This window comes from Syngnathus leptorhynchus, chromosome 5, assembly GCF_054491065.1.
Source record: "Syngnathus leptorhynchus isolate UIUO chromosome 5, UIUO_Slep, whole genome shotgun sequence".
Taxonomy (NCBI): Eukaryota; Metazoa; Chordata; class Actinopteri; order Syngnathiformes; family Syngnathidae; genus Syngnathus; species Syngnathus leptorhynchus.
Genome location: NC_141199.1, coordinates 8,188,888 through 8,210,018, shown reverse-complemented (window position 1 = coordinate 8,210,018; position 21,131 = coordinate 8,188,888). Strand labels below are relative to the sequence as shown.

General features: G+C 40.6%; 3 protein-coding genes across 5 annotated transcripts; 2 read left to right on the top strand and 1 right to left on the bottom strand.

Moving 5' to 3' along the window:
• The first annotated feature begins 3,791 nt into the window (after positions 1-3,791).
• cenpk (centromere protein K) lies at positions 3,792-7,645 on the top strand. Of its 2 annotated transcripts, none has more exons than XM_085912264.1 (10): positions 3,792-3,921; positions 4,341-4,442; positions 4,539-4,595; positions 4,851-4,914; positions 5,495-5,541; positions 5,613-5,695; positions 5,785-5,883; positions 6,191-6,305; positions 6,407-6,460; positions 6,643-7,645. In XM_085912264.1, the coding sequence occupies exons 1-10, from the start codon at positions 3,919-3,921 to the stop codon at positions 6,796-6,798; spliced, it is 780 nt and encodes a 259-aa protein (XP_085768390.1). In that variant the 5' UTR covers positions 3,792-3,918; the 3' UTR covers positions 6,799-7,645. The 2 variants fall into 2 exon arrangements, with proteins under 2 accessions (XP_085768390.1, XP_085768391.1); XM_085912265.1 differs by lacking the exon at positions 3,792-3,921 and adding an exon at positions 4,078-4,265.
• A 121-nt stretch (positions 7,646-7,766) lies between these two features.
• On the top strand, positions 7,767-13,790 carry smap1 (small ArfGAP 1). Of its 2 annotated transcripts, none has more exons than XM_085913003.1 (10): positions 7,767-8,046; positions 8,461-8,594; positions 9,603-9,688; positions 9,902-9,977; positions 10,075-10,140; positions 10,229-10,304; positions 11,269-11,396; positions 11,501-11,717; positions 11,889-12,226; positions 12,669-13,790. In XM_085913003.1, exons 1-10 carry the CDS (start codon positions 7,929-7,931, stop codon positions 12,801-12,803), a joined length of 1,374 nt encoding a protein of 457 aa, XP_085769129.1. In that variant the 5' UTR covers positions 7,767-7,928; the 3' UTR covers positions 12,804-13,790. The 2 variants fall into 2 exon arrangements, with proteins under 2 accessions (XP_085769129.1, XP_085769128.1); XM_085913002.1 differs by having other exon boundaries at positions 10,226-10,304.
• A 3,827-nt stretch (positions 13,791-17,617) lies between these two features.
• On the bottom strand, positions 17,618-20,081 carry LOC147056672 (keratin, type I cytoskeletal 13-like). Its single transcript, XM_085911793.1, has 8 exons — positions 19,595-20,081; positions 19,295-19,377; positions 19,055-19,211; positions 18,814-18,975; positions 18,608-18,733; positions 18,010-18,230; positions 17,902-17,915; positions 17,618-17,818 (listed from the first exon to the last, which is right to left on the bottom strand). Exons 1-8 carry the CDS (start codon positions 20,012-20,014, stop codon positions 17,769-17,771), a joined length of 1,233 nt encoding a protein of 410 aa, XP_085767919.1. The 5' UTR covers positions 20,015-20,081; the 3' UTR covers positions 17,618-17,768.
• Positions 20,082-21,131: the final 1,050 nt, after the last annotated feature.

The window sequence follows — 21,131 nt, the reverse complement described above, 5'->3', positions numbered from 1 at the left end:
ATTCTTAACTAAGCATTTTTATACTTTCTCAAATGCAGACTAATAAAAACCGCGTGCTATACGACACGCCGCTCGGGCGTGTTAAAGCCATCAAACGCGTCTATTTAAATGTATTATACTGCACTATTTAATCCCTTTGTGTCCTTTTCTACGGGGACGCTCTAAACATATTGTGGTCCGGAATCTCTCATGTCCTTTCACGTCTTAAAAGCGTATCGTGGCTTCTTGACCCTCAGACGTGTTTCTCCATTCGGGCCAAAAATTTATGTGAGAAACACAAATCTGGCCCCGGCAAATAAAGACGAGGATGCCACGAAAACACAAAGTTTTGGCCCAGTTTCTGCCGGCTTTTATGGGGCTTTTTTGTTCTGTGGGTCCGGGCCGTAATTTTGAGCGTAAAGCATGAAAAGTGGGGACAAATGAGCAGCGTTCCCTGATGTGCCGAGCCACAAAGGCGCTGGGCGGCCCCCCGCTGCCTGCAATACTGAGACAAGTGTGTCCCACCGCACAAAAAGGACGCAAACGTTTGGAGGCCATATGGTTTTTGAAATTTCCTCACGATTTCGGACAATTTGATGGATTGAGTTAACCCTCCTTTTAAACAGTTGAAGTGAGTGCGAACAAAGGCCATAATGCCGACATAGACCCTCCCTTCATGAGGGCATCTGCGGCTATTAATGTCTGGCCCTTTTCTTTGCCTGCAGTTTTGAACAAGTCAATGAATTACAATGAAAGTGGCCTTTTTTTTTGTGAGTCACTTGTCTTTCTACGCTTTAGCTGTGGAATAATATGTTTGACTTCTGTCCAAGAAGGGTTTCTAAACAAGGAATGGATTTTTTTGAAAGTGTTTTTAATGTTAAGTAGGGAGCCCATAAAGAGTTGAGACTATGAAGGCATTGATGCCAAAGTCTGGTTAGGGAGCCTTTTGTTTGTTTTCTTCCTTTTGCTTCTTTATTCCTTTTGTCTTTAAGGGGTTTAATGAAGCTGAAAACATGGTGATGTGAGAAAGAGAGAGTGTCATGAACAGCAACTCAAAAGGCTGCCTCCCGTTTAACCTCCTTTGTTCAAAGAAATGATAAGTAGACCTGTCTCTTTGTGTGGGCTTGTTTTAGTGTTTGCTTTTTTTTTTCCCCCAACTCTAAACTTCAATAAGTTTATAGGACTGTGTCGCCAGTATATATACTGCAAGTTAGTCAACTTGAAGTTCTATTGAAAGCCAATTAATTAATCCTTGGGCCATTACATTAGGCACACCAGAAAACATCTGCACTTTCACAAGAGTATTATCCTATTTTGTTCTTCTTATGCCCATTGTGTCATCTATGAATTTGTATGATGCAATCTGCCTAGTGGCCAATGAGGTGTTTTTATGTCATGACTCCCGGCTACAGTATTCATTTTACGTGTGGGTCCCATCCTGAATCAAACATATGCATGATGAGAGAGTGTTATGGTAGCCCAAGTTTACGGATTCCACTTGTTTATTTTATGAGGGCTTGTCAGGAGGCCCCATGAAGTAACATTAGCCTACAGTCTGTGGGACCACTCCATGGTAATTAATCTGAAGGTCTTAAGTGTATTTCAGTATTTCACTTCAAGATGGGGGGGAAAAAATCACTACTTCAATCGTCCGGAAAATTGAAGTTTGATGCATGAGTCCCTACTGAAACAATACTACAGTCCTCCCCTTGCCCCCCCCCCCCCCCTCTCATTTCTCTCCCCCACTCCCTTTTATTTTATTATTTGCACCTTGTGGAAAACAGTTTCAGGTGCACAGCTAAATTAATTTTTGAGCTGATGGCCGAATGACACAACTGCTGTGAGAAAATGGAATGGATGAACTCCGTTTTAAATTGTGAATAATGAAACCGATGTTAGTAAAAATATTAAAAATGGCATATAATGATCATCAATAATAGTTATTATATTAATCACAATCATTTTCTCATAATTAATAACATTGTCATCATTGTAAAAAAATTGACATGTAAACGACTTTATATTTGCCTCGAGTTAAATCACTCTATATATCTAAATGGAGAGGGATTGCAGAGTTTTAATCATAGCCTTCCTGCAGAGCCAGTTAATACTTCAAACTTCAATTTTACGGGCGATTGAGCTAAGCATGTTTCTGACAGAATTGATGTATGTATTAATTTCCTTTAACTGTTGATTAATTAGGCTGCGCTGAAGGCTCACACAGAACGGTTTGTTGGCAAATTTGCATATTAATCAAATTCTAGTTGATCATTCAAATAATATATAGTTGGACATTTAAAGAAGCTTGAAAACAGCAGGAGTACACCGTTTTGCCTTAAAATGAAGCTGCTACATTTGAAACATTGTATTTTCACCTAAAACGTGCGCTGGTGAATAAACATGATTAGATGGCAACCAAATAAGCAGAATGCCCTAAACATTCTTGTCGTAAAGAGTTGCAGTCTATTGGTGTATTAACTTCAACAACTAAGAATCAAAAGACATGGGTAGTATAACGGAATTCAGTGATCATATGTATTCCATTGTTAATAAAGAAAATCATAAACAAAAAGGTAAACAACTAGTTTTAATATATAGAAACGCCATCATTTTAATGAAAAGAGAAGTATTTATACTAGTAGAAATTTGGTGGTGGTAATTGTAATTTGTAATTACAAAAATTATTATCATTATTATTATTATTATTATTATTATAGTAGTAGTAGTATTAGTGTTATTATTATAACCTTACTAAGGCAATTGAGAACAGATTATCATTTGTAATGCCAAATAGCAGAGTAAAACAAAGCAAAAGAATAGAAAATAAATACACTAGTACAGAGAGAGATATTTAACTCGAAACATTGAGACGTTGAAACGTTGTAAAGATGATTTATGCGTTTAACATTATTAAAGGATCGACAGAACACCCTAGTGGTTAAAATTAGCATACAGTTAATCAGGACCATGTAATTACGCATAAATACTATTTTTATTGATATTTTATAAATATGTTAAACGGCATACTTGTTTGATGGGTGTATTTTCTTCATATACTAAAGGTATTTGGCGCACACCATAACAAAGTTTATCTTGCTGCTCGCGGTCACCAGAATTCACGTTTGCGAGAATAAGCGGTTCGGATAATTGATGTATGGGTAGAACATTTGTGACTCGGAAACTTAAGTTTGTTTTCAACGAACATTGTGATATTCAGGGAGTGACAAGGAAGATAAGACCAATCAGCGAGTCTATTAGTTAGGAGAGGAGTAAACTGAGACACCTGCTGGCCAATAGGGGCAATGCACGCCCACTACACTGAACAGACCACTTTAATAAAATAAGAACATCAATTATAACATTGATAATAATAATAATAATAATAATAATAATAATAATAATAATAATAATAATAATAATAATCCATTATACATAATATGAATAATAATAATGATCATATTCATCATCATGATCATCATCATTACAGCGACATATTCTGACAGTTCCTCATTTACTAGTACCAAAATGTTTTGTTGTTTTTTAATCTTGTTTAAGCATGAAAGCAGGTAAAGGTGTACTTGGCTTTTGACTGCGTGACTGAAAAGTTACTTGGTAACTACGGTCTGAAATAATACAAAAATATTTAATAAGGTAAAATTGCCAATAAAGGCACAAAATTGAGTCAGAAGCTAAAAAGTACCCGAAGTGCATTCATTGACCGATGAATATCGCGAAGATTTATTTCCTAAAGATTATTATTTTGTCTTTAGTCTTTTAGTTTGATGAACACGCACTAATGCGTAGTTTGCACGCAGCAGTGGTGCTCTTTAACGCGTTGCAGTTACGCCGTCGCGTGAATGACGTCATCAATATTGGCGGCATTTTGAAAAGGAAATATTTTTGTTGTGGCGTAATTCAGTGAATTCAACTTCGTCAAATATGGTAAGCGTTAAGTTCCTCTAACTTGTGTACTTAAGGTTTAATTGCATTAACACGAATAGTTTGTTTTGGTTTCACGAATGTCACACTACAAACAACGATTTTACATGCCATGGGCCACCGCAACATCGCCTGACTATAAAGTCCCAACCTGCGTGAAGCTACGGACTAAGTAAAACTCTCATACTAATTCATGGCTTGTTTTAACATATTCATTCATACAATACAGGTACCTTTATTGCTTTTGTTTAATTAAAAAAAACATGGAAGGACTACCTTGAAAAAAATCACATCAAATTTTGAGATCGTAATATTTATTGTCTTAATGATAAGAATGCTGGAATGGGGTAAGTACTGTTCTTTCTCAAAATACTGCATGACATGATTTTACATTCTGCTCAAAATTGCCTCTGTATATGCAGGATGAACTTACACAGGGAAACCAAGCTCTACCTGAACTGTCAGAAGCTGCCCAGTTGGAACTAATGAACCAATGTGAGCAGCAGTTTGTTCATCTTGAAAAGGTGATTTAGATATCCATATTATACTTATGTCCTTGATTCCTGATTGCGTCAACTCCAATTCTGTTGAAACTAAACAAAATTCTTACCCCGTTGCAGCTTCAAAACAAAATTATGCAACATGAGCCAGAGCAATGTGAAAATACTCAAGAGCAGGTGAGATGACTGCACATTTTGATTTTGTTGAACATTTTCATCTACTTTTGAGTCTATACTTGCCATATAGCAGGCGTACACACTGAATTTAGTTTCCTGATACACTTGATGTTTCCTTTCATTTTCCTATATCCTTCATTCCATAATTTTTTTTGTTCCAAATTAATTAGTATTTTTCATTGTGGCCTGGGCCTGTTTATGAGTAAAAAGTATTGGTGATCATTTTTGATAACAAATGTGATGGTTTTCCTTTAGTCAGTTAATCGGTTATTAGCAACAGAAGCGGAAATGAAGCAGTGGCTCACGGTGGAACCGAGATGTAAGTAACCGTAATAACATTTGTATATGCAATAAATATGACTTTTTACACATTCATCATAAGTTGTATTCTGAAACAATATTAATTAGATCATTAAATAACACCTACTTCTTATAAATCTAAACGAGAATAACGTTCAATGCAGATGTCTCCCAAGGTTAGTCTTAAACCTCATGCTGTTTTTTGTTCGTTCATATGTTATAGTCTATACTGCAACCCAAGGACCTAAAAATAGCAAACCAGCAGCGATGGGATTTTCTAGGAATGTTGTCAGTGGAAGCAATCATTTGTGATGTAAATGTTAACACTGGCAGGGATTTACAAGTATTGCAAATTGATATTTATCTCTTTCCTAATAATTGTGAGAAAATATGAACCAGATCTTCTCATAAATGAATATAATTAGTTATTAATAACATACAATCCTAAAATTACCAAAGTTAATTTGAGGATAGTATTTGCATATTTCCAAAGTGTGTGTTATACTGGTAGTATTGATCAATACGCAAGAAAAAGTTTTGTACTGGATATAAATTGTTGGAATTGCATCAGTTTCCTATATTTGTTTTCATCCTTGTAGTGCTGGCAGAAAACTCTGAGGTGTTACTTAAAGCTGGAAAAGAGGAGGTACATGCACAAGAAAAGTACACCACTGAAAAAGGAGCGTGCTTCTGATCTGACCACCCTGTTTTCCATAGATGCTCAAGCTATGCTCTGAACTTGAGATGGTTCTCTCTTGCTACGAAGCAAAGCGAGACAATCTACGAGAAACTAAAGAGCTGTGCGTAACCTTGTATCTTGCGCGCACGCATGACTTTTTTTTGTTGCGGCGTGTTTTATTGACGGGTTCGTGTCAATTGTGTGTTGAAGTGAATTCAAGTGGTTGGAGGAAAAGGGGCAGGCGCTACAGGCTGTCACTGACCATGCTAAGCGACTTCAAAATCAAAGTGAGAAATTATCAGAGCACAGGTGAGTGCGCTTAAGTTTGACCCAACTGATCTGTTTTGTCACATTTGTGTTTGAGGCCAATATCAATGAAATGTGTCAATCAGAATACCTAACTAGTGACTGGGGTTGAAACATTTCAACTTCTTGCTAGCCTTTGGAAGTGTGAAGTTGTGAATAGATGTGAGGTCTTGTACAACCACTTAATGCACTTGGGTTTCTTCCACTTAACATTCAAGAAGGTCTTACTGCACCAGTACTTTCACATGAATAGAAGTGTCTGTTAATGAATTCACATTATAGTGGTTTGCGTGTGTCGCATGAATTCCAGTGTTGTGCTTGAAACCAAGGAGAAGATCAGGAAAATGAAAGCCTACAATGAAAAGCTGATGGAATCTCTGGGGGACATCCTAGCAAAACATGTTCCTTCTCCTTGCAGGGAGAAGGTATGTTCAGTTTTCTGCTGTTCCCAAGCATGTTGAAGCTGAGACCAAATCTAAAAAAAGTTTGATATACTGCTGCTCATGATCCCCATTTTTTTTTCCAGAAAATTTCCAATGATCTAAATGAAGACTTTATTTCCCTCACTGATATTCTGGAGGTGAGTTCTGTTGCACGACTCAACTTTCAATGTTTAGAAGTGTGATTGTGAGTGCGAATGGTTGTTTTGGGATGTGTGCCCTTCGATTGACTGGCAACCACTTCAGCGTGATCTGAGAACATGAAAAGGCGTTTTTGATTCATTCCGTGAGAATGAATCATATTCACTGTTTCCTCTCACAGCTGCTCATGAACAAGGCCCTAAAGACGCCACATGACCCTTATGTGACAGTAGACTCCACTTTCTGGCCACCGTATGTAGAGATGCTACTCCGACATGATATGGCTGTCAGACATCAGGAGAATAACTTCAAGATTCGCCTGGAAACGTTTTTTTGAAGCTCTGCTGGATTTGGCATGATACTAACTGGACCAATCCCGAACCTGTTTTTTTTTCTATTTATAGTTTTGTGACTTATGTGATATATTTGTACGCCCAAAATACCTTTGGTAGCACACCTGCAGTCTTTTGGGATCCAATGCACGTGTGGGCTTTAAAAAAGATACTGTATACTATTTTTGATTGTGATTTTGAGTTGATTAATGACACTGGTCAACAACAAATCCTCATCAATAATGGATTTGTGTCCCTAAATGTATTCATGGTGCTGATGGAAAAAATATCTTAACTCTTTTTTTTCTAGCACATTAGGATTAGGAGATATGTTCATTTTTTGTTTTTAAGTTTGAGCTTAAAAATCTACGCACAATAAGGATTTGTCCATGTGTTGCGGCTTATGTTATACATATTGAATATATTACTATATTATGTATTATTGTTGTATTCATGTTATTATTTTATTATTATGAAAATCTGACAATATGACAATGACTATAATTTACAGTGGATTTCTTTTGTGACACATAACCATAATTATTAGAAACACCTATGGATATTCTAAACCACGGCAAATTAAAGCCACAATGATAAAAATAAAAATAAGAAAACACGTGGCACCATGACTTACTAGTTCACACTGTAACTGAATTGACTCAACAAAAATTTACCAAGTGCACGGCTCAAAAGTCATAACACTGATTGTGTACTCTAGCTGTGTAATGGAATGGTTGTACATAGTGTACTTTACAGGGTTTTTTTTTTTTACCCCTACATTACACTACCACCTTACGGCTATAATGATTGTTATTAATTGTAATGTAATTGTGTAAAAGTTGCATGAATAAATTTGGCATTCTGAAGCCATGCGTAACATTTCCTTTGATCCGAAATGTTAAGAAATTCCGTGCGTCATATGACGTCATCGTGCCCGTCCAATCCTGTGTGGCCGCCGCGTCAGCTTGAGAATTTCCGTGGGCGGAGAAGAGATTCCGGTTCCGGGTGTCTTCGTATCAGCAGAACGAAGGCGTTCGCTTTTCTGATTATGGTCTTTTACCAGAAACTTTTTTCAACTATCGACAGATCATTGTAGTTGCCATTTTATTCGACAAGTTAAACGGAAGAAGCGAACATGACGACCCGTTCAGAGCGAGAGAAGGCCCAGAAACTGAACGAGCAGCACCAGGCCATCCTGTCCAAAATGCTCAGAGAGGAAGACAACAAGTATTGTGCCGACTGCGAGGCGAAAGGTACGACATTCACCCCTGACGATAATTGATTACTTTTTGCCACACCTACGTCGACTTGTATTTCTTCGTACGCATTTAGAACAATTGTACCATCCGTTAGCCGATACAAGGCGACTCCGAGGTACGGAAGCGGCTCCGGGAGTCAGCTGACACCGCGTCCTTTGAAGCTAAACTAAGTGCCCAGCTAGCAGGCTAATCGCTTTCGTAAAAACACGTCGTATGTCTTTAGTTCACAATGAATCCGCGTCTACTTTTCTAATCATCACAGCATGTTGATCATGTTTTTTAATCTAATCCCATCGTCACGTCACAGAGAGTAGTGTATAGTGCATAAGTAGTATTTGCGTGCTACCTGTAAGTCATAAACCACTTAATACTGGTTCGATCCACCATGAGGCCCCTTTACCTTTTCAGGTCCGAGATGGGCGTCTTGGAACCTGGGCGTATTTATCTGCATTCGGTGTGCGGGCATCCACAGGAACCTCGGTGTCCACATATCTCGAGTGAAATCAGTCAACTTGGACCAATGGACCTCAGATCAAATCCAGGTACGGTAGTCTAATCATTTTAGCTATAAGGTTTTGCCATTATCTATAGAGTTAGTCAGAACACAAGGTACTACAACTCCCCAAGCGCAATGAATGAAATCAATAAACAGTGATCGGTTGGGGCGCTGCCTGGTAGAATTAAATGTATGTTTTATCAATGCTAGCGACATGTAGTGATAGACCAATCAAATGGGCTTCCACTAGATATCGCAAGGTACTAAGTAAAAATAGTACATGTCCACCTGTTGCCATTCAAACAACAAAACTCAGGTCTTCTCTGCACCTGACAATGTCATCGAGGACCATGGAGACATGTTGTAGTGCAGGACAGGGATGCACATCAATAAAAGTTTTATTAGACAGCAATATTGCAGTGATCAAAAGTTCCTTCATTAGAAGAAGAGTAGATTGATTTTCGGACTGATATTTTGACGGACCTTTCCACTTAACAGCAGAAGGAATGACACCCATCTTAAAATATAATCTTTTACCATTACGTGCCATTTTAGAATCATGGGACTATATAGTTGAGAATCCTGTATTTACTGCAACAACTAGTACACAACTGGCTTGTTGGTTTTAATTAAACTTTTTTTTGCTTCAAAATGTGTCAGACCAACAGACTAGCTGCTAAAGTCCTTTGTACCTCCTGCCATCAAATTGTATAACTCATCAAGGACAAAGGAGACCTCACATGATTAGCATACCCAAGTGTTACCTTCAATATTTTATTACTCAACAATCTATTTATTGCTATGCAATGTTCTCTCGTACTATTTCTGTGTGAGCTACTGGAACCAGAATTTCAGAACCAGAGGGAGCAATCCCAAGGGATGAATAAAGTTGAGTCTAAGTCTCACATTTTGAATACAAATCCTCCAAATGTCAGTCATTTAATGGTTATTCGGCGCTGTTATTTCTCTGACAGCTTTTACATGAACACAGTGATCATAGCCAATGAAAGAGTATTTCTGTGTTAACCCCTCAGTGCTCTCTTCTTTTTGTCAGCGTATGCAGGATATGGGAAACACCAAGGCCAGGCAGCTATATGAGGCCGATCTTCCAGCAAACTTCAGACGACCTCAAACAGACCAGTATCTTTCGCTACCTGCACTTACATGAAAGTGTCAATATGCAGTCGCTCATCTTTAAAGCCTTGGTTTTGGAACCAGGAGTGTCTAAACTGTCTCCTGGATTGTTCTTGCTTGTAGCCTTCAGTGGTCTCCCTGATTATATCCCTTTGATTGAAGCTCATTCCATTGTGCACTTGTACCGCAAACTGTGTATTTCCTTGACTCTCGTCTCAGAGCAGTTGAATTCTTCATCAGGGATAAATATGAGAAGAAGAAATACTACAGCAGGAATTTGACCAATGGAGGAAGTGTATGTCGCTTTTTAACATTACTCTTTGACCACTCTATACTCCGCTCACACTTGCACGGATTCCTTTATTTTTTTTTTTTTTCTGTTCGTTTCTCAGCCTAAAGATTGTATTAAGAAGGAGAAGGAGACTGAGCGAGGGAACAAGGTGTCATCTTACGCCAAGGTAAGTTCTCATGTACGCATTTGCACAATCTTCTCAGCTTTCACCTGTTTACCCTCTTAAATGCCGATTTATCTATTATTTTAAGAAGAATGAAGACTCAAGGCCAGCCCCAAAAATCAGCCCAGTGAAGACACCAGAACCTTCCGTGAACCTACTAGCACTTGGTGAGTGTGCTGCCTGACTGATATAATTTGCACGGCATCGTCATCCCATGTAAAAGTACATTAGAGGGGCAAAATAATACAAATGCTCTTGAGTTTGCTTTTGTAATGTGGAAGCGAAACCCCGCTGGCAATGTCTATCAGCTACATAAATAGTGTGACGTAATATGAAATTTTACGCTGCTCACGAATTCAACAAAGGAGAAGAACGTGACACACTAAACAAACACCAACTGTGAATGCCATCCAGTATTTTGTGTTCCTACTTGTAGTTATTTATTACAAGAAAAATACTGAGACAAAATATTGTCCTTCCAATTTCTGTTGCGCACAAAACTGCAGAAAACGATATTTCTAAATCCTCAACAGCCGACAGGCAACTGTAATGAACTGTGTTGCTTGTCATGCAAAGTTACTTGTTCATCCAGAAATGCAGAAGCAGTGAACTTCTGAAATTCTTGGTCTAGCAGGAAGTTAAAGTTGCTGATTCAGTCAATGATGCGTGTTGCTGACTTTAGCCTTTTTTTTCCCTATGTTTCAAAATAGCAAACAGGATAGGGTCACTTTAAAGTCACATATGTGGTGGACCACAATTCTTTGATGCTTATTGTTCCTCTTGTAGGATAAATTGCCTCTAAAAAGGAGGGAGCTGCTGTCTTGTGGTCAATGACAACATGATTTGTGGGATTATTTTTATCATCTCGTTAAACAAAAATTAGATGGAGTATGTGTTAGTGGAGAAACATAAGGGTGATTTATTTATTTATCTCTTACTGTCACTCATTCTCTTCTCACACACACACACACTTGCACTCTCCATATTCGGGATGTCCCATTAGTTTCGATCCGAATACATTTGTATTTGTGCCCGATCCAAATACATTTGTGTATGCGCCTGACAGATCTTGCTTACCTCGCGTAGTTATTTTCTACCTGTAAAACCAGTCTTTTGACTTTTCTGTTGTAGACGCACCGGCAGCTGCACCGAGCAACAATGGGATCACGAGCACAAGCCAGAACAATGACCTGGACATTTTCGGTCCCATGGTATCCAACCCCCTACCGTCATCCACGTCGACTGCTCAGTTTCCTCAGGTAGAGCCCTACCATAGTGCTGGCATCAGGTGGAATTAAAAAAAAAAAAAAACATTCTTCAGGAAACTCTAAACTTTTGCTGTTTTTTTCCCCCCCCTATCTAGGTGAGCTCCAACAGTGTTGCCGGCACTCCTACACAAGCCCCGCCAGCAGCAGTGGGTGGAGCCACGTCGGTGTCAGTACACGGCGATCTTGACCTGTTCAATGACAGCAGCAGCAGCAGCACAACTAAGACAGAAGAGAACACAAAGAAGCCATTGTCCAAGGACTCCATCTTGTCACTCTATGGAACCAACAACATGACACCACAGGCTCCAGCTGGTAAGAGAACAGCAAGTTCTGCAACTTATCTACATAAAACCTAGAAAGAGTACTGTGTCCTATCATTAAACATCAAAAGAGTAGTCCTCACAAATAAACCCAAGCAAACCTGTATGTCACGGTACTTAAACATTGTTTTTTGCGTAATGCTCTTTGTCCTCTTCCTCTCAGCTGGCATGTTCATGGGACCCTCTCAGATGCAGTATCCTGTCCAGACCACTGCTGGTTATCAGGCCTTTCCTGGCATGGGCACTGCTGTGCCCCCTACGACCGTCATGGGTGCCATGATGGCACAGAGTGGAGCAGCCATGATGGGGCCCAATCCGGGAATGATGGTTGGAATGACCATGCCCAATGGCTTCATGGGAAATGCCCCTGCTAGCGGCGTGATGGGCATGGCCCCCAGAATGATGGCGCCACATGGCAGTGCGATGCCTGCAGGCATGGTGCCTGCCCAGGGCATGTACGCCATCCAGCCTGGGCAACAAGCTCAATGGAACATGGCTCAGGTATAGCTTCGTAAAATCACTGTGTAAAATGCCCTCGCATCCATATGCAAGCTTCTGACCAAGCAAATATAGGATGGAAAAATACTGACAGCGAGATTAAAAACTATGCAAGCAAATGTCCCTGCCAAACCATATTCGTGATAGCAGGATGTGTGATGGTTAAGTGTTCTTTACGGTACTAAGAGTGGATGGGAAAGCTTGAGGAGATTTCTGGATGTCATTTAGAGCTGCAGTAGAAATTCTGATCACCAGAGGGGAGGCACGACCCAGGCAAGAACACTTCAGTATGCCAGCCTGTTTTAAGCATGAGGACTCCCAACATGGAATTTTTTTCTCAAGAATATATGCAATGATGTTTTGTCGGGTCATTGCTAGATACAGGGTCGTTGACTGTCACATTTTCCTTCCCGAGTGTTGACTGTAATGTGTTTCCCACCCTCAGGTTAGCCATCAGATGTCAGGGTTGCATCTGAACGGCGCACCCGGACACATGGCCTTCGCTCAGCCTCCAGCTGCTATGGGTGGTTGGGCAGCACCCGCATCCGCCCAAACTCTCAGCACACAACTATGGAAGTGAGAGCACGGACGGACGGACAAAGAAAGAGTGGTGCTTGCAGAAGGTGCAAAAGAGCTTTTGTGTTTCTCTGCAACTCACAATGAACTGATGTCGATTCCCACCATGGACCAGCCTTCAAGAACAGGAAAATAGTTATCCCTACTTGTCCCCCCCCCCCCCCCCCCCGCCCTCTCCTTCCTTCCTTCCTTCCTTCCCTTTACTCTCTTTCTCTCTATTGTGTGAGTGAATTGGGAGTCTTACAACCTGGCAGATTCTGCCTGTCGTATGGTTTTTGAGCATTGCTTTTATTTTCCTTTTTTGGAAAACAAATTTAAGGAAATAACAGTCCCAACAAAAATTGTATTGACATATCAGAAAAGCTGCAGGACCAGTTACACAAGCTTTTATTGTATCATGATAAGATTATAGAACATTGAAATAAATAGTATTTAAAGGGAGAAGATAGGACTAATACAGTCTTTCTGTTCTGCTCCCAAGTGTACAGCGCCGTATAACCTTCTTTTAAAGTACTTGTGGTTCCCCTATATAAAAAATAAATAAAGAAATAAAATAAAGGTCATGATTGATGGCTTGTGTCATCTCTTTTAATGGATGAAGAATGAATGAAAAGTTCAAAGTAAAGGGAGGTGAGTGTTTGGCATTACTTGGGAATATGTTGACATACAAATGTTGGTTCTACAATTTTTCATGATGGAGATATCAGCTTTTTATTTTTTTAAACTTAGGAGTTTGTAGTCAGTGGTTCTAAACCATACAAAACAGAACAGAACCACTTCATTAACATAAGGAATGGTAAACTGTTGACACTTAAGATGATATATAATTTTCTTTTAGCTTCCCTCACCACTTGAGATTGATAAACAGTTAATGTTTTGAGTTTTTGTGATGGACTTTAATGACACTTATTCCAAAGTCTGTTGTGATAGTTCTTGGTGGTCAGTGATATGTGGTCAGGGCAGGCAGGTGAGTGAGCACCTCCCTGTCCCCTTCCCTGCATGTAAATAATAAAACAACTGAAAACAAAGATTATATCATTTCCCATTTTAGTTCTGTGGCCCATTACAGAATGTAGATTTTCTTTAAATAACGTAATTTTAATTTTCCTGTTCAAATACATGGGTTAGAGGGAAAACACTACTGTGTGGTTTTGCATATAAAATAACAAAATGTTATTCCCATTTCTTGAATGTCATTTTGAATCATTTAAAACATTACCCTTGAAAATGTTTTTTTTTTAACACGTGCTACTGAGGTTGAGCACTAGGTGGCAGTATTGTATTAATTTTCTTGTTGACCAGTCATGATTTGAATCGCTAAAAGCTGTATAAATTTAATCTGGGGTTGTGCTGGGCATTTTACATATGATTTTATTTAGAGTGTTATTTCCCGAGTATCATGAACTACAAATCAAATGGGTGGAATGATATGACGTAGTATTAGTGAGTATGATGGAGTACAGATGAAATACCTTCTGATGGTGTCAATCAAAACTAAGCATTATTATTTCTTAAAAGGTCTGGCTCTCGGTCTACCCAATGCATGGCATTACAAAAACGGATATTATATATTTGTAAAAGGAAAAACAACTCCAGTATGCTTTACATTGCTTTCAACTGCTGGCTGTCCAAATGCACTGTAGCTGGTGCAATGAATGCCTTTTTGTGTAAAAGTCAAGCACATCCACATGGAGCTTTTTGGAAAATTCAACTGACGCAACATACTCAGTTACAGTTTGACAGCCGGGGAAAATGTGCCTCACGTTGCCTTTCTGGAGCGAGGTTCTTTCCCTCAGCGATGACATTCAAGTTTAGCAGAACACGTCTTGTCAGTACATACTATGGCTGTATTCCTCCACCCAGAACAAATAAACCTACCCCAGTGAAGGTTTATACAGGTGGATGTGGTATGTCAAGTAATCCAAGCCCTTCTTTGTACAAAACCTGTTTTATTAATAGTGTGCTTTTTGTTTAAAATGCAGTCTCACCATTCCAAACACTATGAGTTGTGCACAATTAGGTCGGTCCTTGTCTATGACTCCTAGGATTAAAAGTGGGTGTGGTAATTCAAGCCAGCCCAGCTCTACCTGTTTAATTTCCACCTACCAGCCAAGACCTCTTGCACTGCACAAATCACCCTTGCATGTTTTGCCAATGCTGATACCATTCATTTTACTCAGATGGTGGTATGGGACAGAAGAGGTTTGTTCCCACATGCACAAAAGAGCTAGCTACCTCATGCTTGGCAAAGCCTGAATGCATCTGAAGTGCTTTTTGCTTATGTTCAATTCCGATCTTTGCTCCATGCTAACTTTGGAAAGTTTCACGATGAGGTTTGATGACACAGCATGACTGTTGCATAATTAAATATGTCACTGATATGAGAACTCGATTTGTATTTGTGAAAATTCCATGGTGACATTACACAGGTGGGTGTTTGATTTCTGCTTGCTCCTCCAGCAGAAAGAAGTTAAACATGGTGGGAAAGTTCCAGAAACATATTTGCCAAAAATCAAAGCAGCCGGAAACATACAAAGTCCGGCTTTGAATTTTCATAGTTCCGGTTTCATAATGGCGAGTCACGAATGTTTTTGTGCCCATGGTCCCCTCCTAAGTCTCTCTGCGCGCCTCAAGGCCGTTTCACATGGCAGACCTCCATGCAAGGCAAAGAACCCATTGAAGCGGCTTCCTCTCTTATTTTTTATTTATTTTTTATTAGAATTCATCCAGACTTTCTGGAAAGGTCTTTTTCTAATCAGCATGTCTTATCGTTACTGTTTGTGGCAGTTTGAATTTTAATTACAAATAAAATCAAACTTGAATGAATGCATTTTCTCATGAAGACAAAATGCATGACATTATCTACAAATGTTATATTTAATTATGATGAAATGTTGAAAAACTCTGTAACCAGTTCAGGGTGTACCTTACTAATAGTGTAAATTACTGAGGTTAGCAACAGAAAAAGCAACTTATACTATTTTGATTGTAAATATACTTGGTGCTTCTGACTTAGCCCAGCTGAGAAGGCCTTGCTGGGCCTGATGGTTCACCACTAGCTTACAGGTGTTTATATTACTAAAAATAATAACAATAAAACATTCAGTCTCACCTCTGGCAACAGTTCAAACTAAACTTTATCCAGTTCTTTTCAACATTCTTGGCTTTGTCGCAAAGTTATCAGGATTAGATTGTTATTTTCTGAATCGCCTTTGCACAGCATGAGGTAACACTGAGCAAAACGGATGGTTTTATGAGCTAAAATGCCTTTACAGTCATATAGTGGGAACATTTAAGCTTAAGCAACTTTGGGTTCACTATCGTCCTCAAGGATATTTATTTTAACATGTTTGGAGTCAAAACAGCAATCTTACGCTTAGCTGGCCGTTCACCCTTTTATCTGTGGTACCCTTACAATACAATCCTCCCTTTCACGTTGAATAAAAAACAGCCGCGGTGATGATTTGCAAAGTAAAATGGTAGTCATTTAACAAATAAAATTCATGTAGTCAAATTTTATCTGACAATATTATAATCTGTAGAAAATTACCTGTAAAAACAATTGAGTGGATCACTTATGTAAGACCCGAGTCAAGTGGAAAAATAATGCCAACTACTTGGTATGTACGCCAAGCAGACAAAATGCATTCAATGTTCCAAATAATCTGAAAATTCATTGTTTAGCTTCGAATAAATGGTGTTATGTGACCTATGACCTCAAAACTGGTGTTTACTGTATACTTTACAGTTAACTCATAACAAGCCATTAGAGCTACTGCTTCATATCTTGTTGTTTATGTAAAGGAAATATTCTGACCTTATTATCGCAATGGCTTTGGCTGAGAGCAATGTTGGAAGATCTTTTACATAGACAGTGTAATGTAACAGCAGCGTGCTCAATATGTGTCCAAATATGGGCCCATAAAGCTTCACAGTGGGGGTAGGGTGCTGTACTCCCACCCACTTTGTAATCGCTGACTTTCCAAAGCAAACATTACACCATTGTTTGAGAAATGTGAACTCCTCATCGGGATTTTGCTGTTTTACTGCTCAAAATGTGCTTAATGTAGTGTGTCACTTACACTTTATCGCTCCATGCCTTTTTTTCTATTTCCTGTTTCATGCAAATATGTAAGATTATGTCATAAAAGGCCGTGCTTTGTTCAAAAGGCTCGTCTTGACCCTCCCTTTACTTTTTCATAGCTACAAACGCTACATCATAAATGAGTCCAAAGTGCGCTACGAGATTTTAACACTGCCTGTCTTTGTTCACTTTGTCACTATTTGCATTCCCAGTCCGTGTGTTTGTATTGAAGTATGTGTGTTCTTGTTACTTAGGTAACAGCGTTGACAGCCTCCAGGGCAAAGGTTACTCAGCCCTTAGGGTGTGTCATCTATTAAATCCAGGGGTCATTTGCTCTGTTTGATTTTCATTTCACTTAAGGTTTTGAGTGCAATTTTAACATCAACAAGTTTGAGCATTGTTGAGCCTTTTCCTGACAACACCGCCCTTGCGTAACACTCATTTCCACCAGCCCATATCCCACCTCCCGCAATGTAAACTCAGTTGCTATGACAACTGCATAAACAGAGACATCATAGCATTCAGGTTTTGTTGCAAAAAAAAACGACACACTTTGTAATCCCCAGCAGGTTTATTTTTTTGGACAACACATGCAAACACACATACAGACATTTCCTCCGTTTCATAAACTTTAACGCAGCCTTTCGTCTCCTCTCGGTCTCGAGCGCGGCATTCAACTTTCATCTTCTGTCAGTGATTTTTTTACCATAGTTTTACATATCAGGTGTAATAGCTTTGTGTGTGTGTGTGTGTGTGTGTGTGTGTGTGTGTGTGTGTGTGTGTGTGTGTGTGTGTGTGTGTGTGTGTGTGTGTGTGTGTGTGTGTGTGTGTGTGTGTGTGTGTGTGTGTGTGTGCATGTGTTTTTTGTCCTGCTATCTGGACCTTTTAGCTGGAGGTGCGCACAGTGGTTGTTGTGACTGTGGTCTTAGAGCTCCCTGTGAAGAAGACAAAATGGCAGTGTTTCAATTTTCCATGCGATTATGTAATATATCATTTCCTGGGGTTAAGAATCACTCACCTGAACCAATAGGCCTTAATTGAGAAAGGAAAGAGAAAATAAACAATGAATGGAGTGTTCCATTTTTTTTAATGTATGCATTCTCCAATTATCTCCATTTGCGTCTACCTGGATTCCTCTGAGTCCAGTAGGCTCCTGTAGGTTGCAATCTCCTGCTCCAGCCTGGTCTTGATGTCCAGCAGCATCCTGTATTCCTGGCCCTGCTGCTCAATGCTGGTACGCATGTTGGCTAGTTCTCCTTCGAGCATGTTGATTGTGTTCTGGAAGCCGGCGAGCATGGCGCTGTAACGAGCCTCTGTGTCTGCTAACGTGTTCTCCAGCGCCGCTTTCTATAGAAGATTAAAACAAGAAAAACATGTTTAGTTGAACCGGTGTCACATTAGATGTTGAAATAGAACAATCACATCCTGGTTTGTATCTGAAACTGGCTACGCTATTGTCTTTTTGACTGCAGAGGCCTTCTTGAACTAACAAGACCATCGTGTTCTGCATTCCTTCCCTTTTTCTCCAAGCTCTTTAATGTCTACCAGAACCTGACTGGACTGCGAAATGTTTTTTCCTCCCAGCACCCCCCCCCCCAAACGCATTCTTCAGTAAAGCCCTCCTTCTGTACCCTTTATCACTGTCTCCGTTTCCCTGGACGAGAGAGGAATTTTGCTCATATAAGGCGTGATTGTGACAAGGCTGTCTGGCTTTCGTCTCTCACCATGCTGAGTTCGGACTGCAGGGCGATCTCCAGACTCTGCAGCGTACGTCTCAGGTCTCCGATTTCTGTCTTGGACGTCTGGATGGTTTCTGTGCTGATGGTCACCTCCTTCGACAAGGCGGCCGACTAAGGAAGAGAAAAGCGTGATTTCAATTCTTCAGTTTGATTCAAAGTAAATGAGGTGGGTGGGTGGGGGTGGGGGTTACCTTCTCATTAAACCAGGTTTCCTGGTCACGGCGGTATTTATCTGTGATAGCCTCGTACTGGGCGCGGATCTCTTCCAGGATTCTGTTGAGGTCCTGTTGGGGTGCGGCGTCAACCTCCACATTGACTGTGCCGGTCAGCTGTGATCGCATCGCTGCCAGTTCCTGAGCAGCAGACACACCCACCGAAAAAGTTAGCATTTTAAACCTCTCACAAGAGTTGCACATGTCATGCTTGTTGTACCTCTGCGTGGTTCTTCTTGAGGTAAGCCAGCTCATCTTGCAGGCCTTCGATCTGCATCTCCAGGTCAGCTTTAGTCAGAGTGGTCTGGTCGAGCAGGCGGCGCAGGTTGGCGATGTCGGCCTCGACGGACTGTCGCATCATCAGTTCATGCTCGAACCTGTTGGATTTTGCCATGGAAAGGACAATGAGCTTGGCGTTTGGAATATGAGCACTGATTAAAGATATTACTTAAGGCCTTACTTGGTTCTGAAGTCATCAGCAGCCAGTTTGGAGTTGTCAATCTGGAGGAGGATGTTGGCATTGCCGATGGTGGCGCCCATGATCTAAATTAAAGCACAATTTGAGAATTGGTCAGACAGAAAGCAGTGTTGCTGTTTTTTTTGTTTTTTTTGTTTTTTTAAAAAGCACCCTATGTGTGAACTATGTCAGGTCAATGTCAATTTTAACGTGTGCAGTTTAACATTTCTAAACCCATATCGTTCTAGCATGCTAATGATTAACAGTAGCCCAAACATCTTGCACGGCATCGACGCTGCCTACCTTGTCCTTCAGGTCATTGATAATGGCCCAGTAGTTGCTGTAGTCCCTGTCGGCGGCAGGCCCCTTCTGCTCGTAGTACTCTCTGATCTGCTTCTCCAGCTTGGCGTTGGCGGTTTCCAGAGATCGCACCTTCTCCAGGTAGTTGGCCAGACGGTCATTCAGGTTCTGCATGGTGGCCTTCTCGTTCAGCTGAATGTTGTTCTGGTCCAAGGCGTGTGACAGGTCGAAGGATCCCGCCCCGGCGCCGTAACCACTGCCATACCCGGATGAGACATTGTACATGGTGGAAGAGGAGATGCGAGGACCTCTGACGCTCAGTCCGGACAAGCTCCGAGCCTTGGGCGCGGCTCTGGATGAGTAGCTGTAGCTCTGCCTGTTCATCATGACAGGCCCACCGGTGATGCTGTAGCTGGATTGCATGGCTGAGAGTCTTTCGAGAGAGGAGACGAGAGGAGTTTGAGCCGCTTGGACCAGGAGTGGAGTTGGGTAGTGGCGAGCCAGCTCCTGATATAGTGCTGGTCCTGGGGCGGGTCTGGCTTGGGGGGAGGGAGGGAGTTAGGGAGGGTAGGAGGGGAGAGAAGGAGGGAGTTTTACTCTGCCGATCTACACTGGCTTGACACAACCACCACTTGTTTTCCTTTAAGGACCAATGGTTTTTTTTTTCCTTTCCCCTATGAGGGCACTCTCATGGAATGTGTGTGTTTGTGTGTGTTGCTGCTTTTGTGTCCATGTTGAAGCAGATAGGGCCCTGCTGAGGTGTGTGTGTGAGATTGTGTGTGTGTGTGTGTGTGTGTGTGTGTGTGTGTGTGTGTGTGTGTGTGTGTGTGTGTGCGTGCACGTCACATTTGTAATTTCTGCCTGTTTATCTAAATACCTGCTTGTCTACTCTCACGCCATTTTGAATAATTGCATGCAAATATGAATTTACTTGGGTGCTTTAGTTTTCTGACACGAGATGATTTTAACATCAACTTAAGCTCTTTTTTTCTATCAAAAATGAATGTCCTTCCACTCTGTGGAAAGAATGAACGTTTTGTAACTCATGCCAATGACCTTGTGGCCAATATTGCATTAACACTTCTTTTCATCCTTATTGACAAGCCCATGAATAAGGAATGTGCGCCCCCATTGTTCACCACATCACAGTCGACATGCCATCTCAGTTCCTGTGTGTGTGCGTGTTCTCGAGTGTGGTGATTTTGGCCCCCGTTACAGCCTGTTTTTGGGAGGAAACGGGATTGTGTGTCGTTTTTGTGTGCATGTCTGCTGGAGTTCAAGTGGGTGTGCAACTCCTTATCTTCATTTTGGGCTCTGGGCCAACTTTTTCTCTACTGTGGAGATGGGAGAGGCTTGTGGGGTCATAAACCCCTCAGCCAAATGGAGAAGTGACTCATGCCTCTTATTTGTTGCAGGAGCAGGGTTTGGTCTCACTCTACTGTGAGAAATGTTTCACTGATATGTTTCATGACACTCTGTTCAGACTGACTTCACGTCCACTGTAAGACCAATAAACTATTTTGCTTGTTAAATGCCCTTT

Coding starts and splice junctions, on each gene's coding strand:
- cenpk (XM_085912264.1), top strand. Junction 4,596..4,850: donor GTGAAAATACTCAAGAGCAG/GTGAGATGACTG, acceptor GTTTTCCTTTAG/TCAGTTAATCGGTTATTAGC. Junction 6,461..6,642: donor CCCTCACTGATATTCTGGAG/GTGAGTTCTGTT, acceptor TTCCTCTCACAG/CTGCTCATGAACAAGGCCCT.
- smap1 (XM_085913002.1), top strand. CDS start 7,929: ATGACGACCCGTTCAGAGCGAGAGAAGGCCCAGAAACTGAACGAGCAG. Junction 10,141..10,225: donor AGGTGTCATCTTACGCCAAG/GTAAGTTCTCAT, acceptor TATTATTTTAAG/AAGAATGAAGACTCAAGGCC. Junction 11,718..11,888: donor GACACCACAGGCTCCAGCTG/GTAAGAGAACAG, acceptor TCTTCCTCTCAG/CTGGCATGTTCATGGGACCC.
- LOC147056672 (XM_085911793.1), bottom strand. CDS start 20,014: ATGCAATCCAGCTACAGCATCACCGGTGGGCCTGTCATGATGAACAGG. Junction 18,976..19,054: donor TCAAGAAGAACCACGCAGAG/GTACAACAAGCA, acceptor TCTGCTGCTCAG/GAACTGGCAGCGATGCGATC. Junction 18,734..18,813: donor AAACCTGGTTTAATGAGAAG/GTAACCCCCACC, acceptor TCTCTTCCTTAG/TCGGCCGCCTTGTCGAAGGA.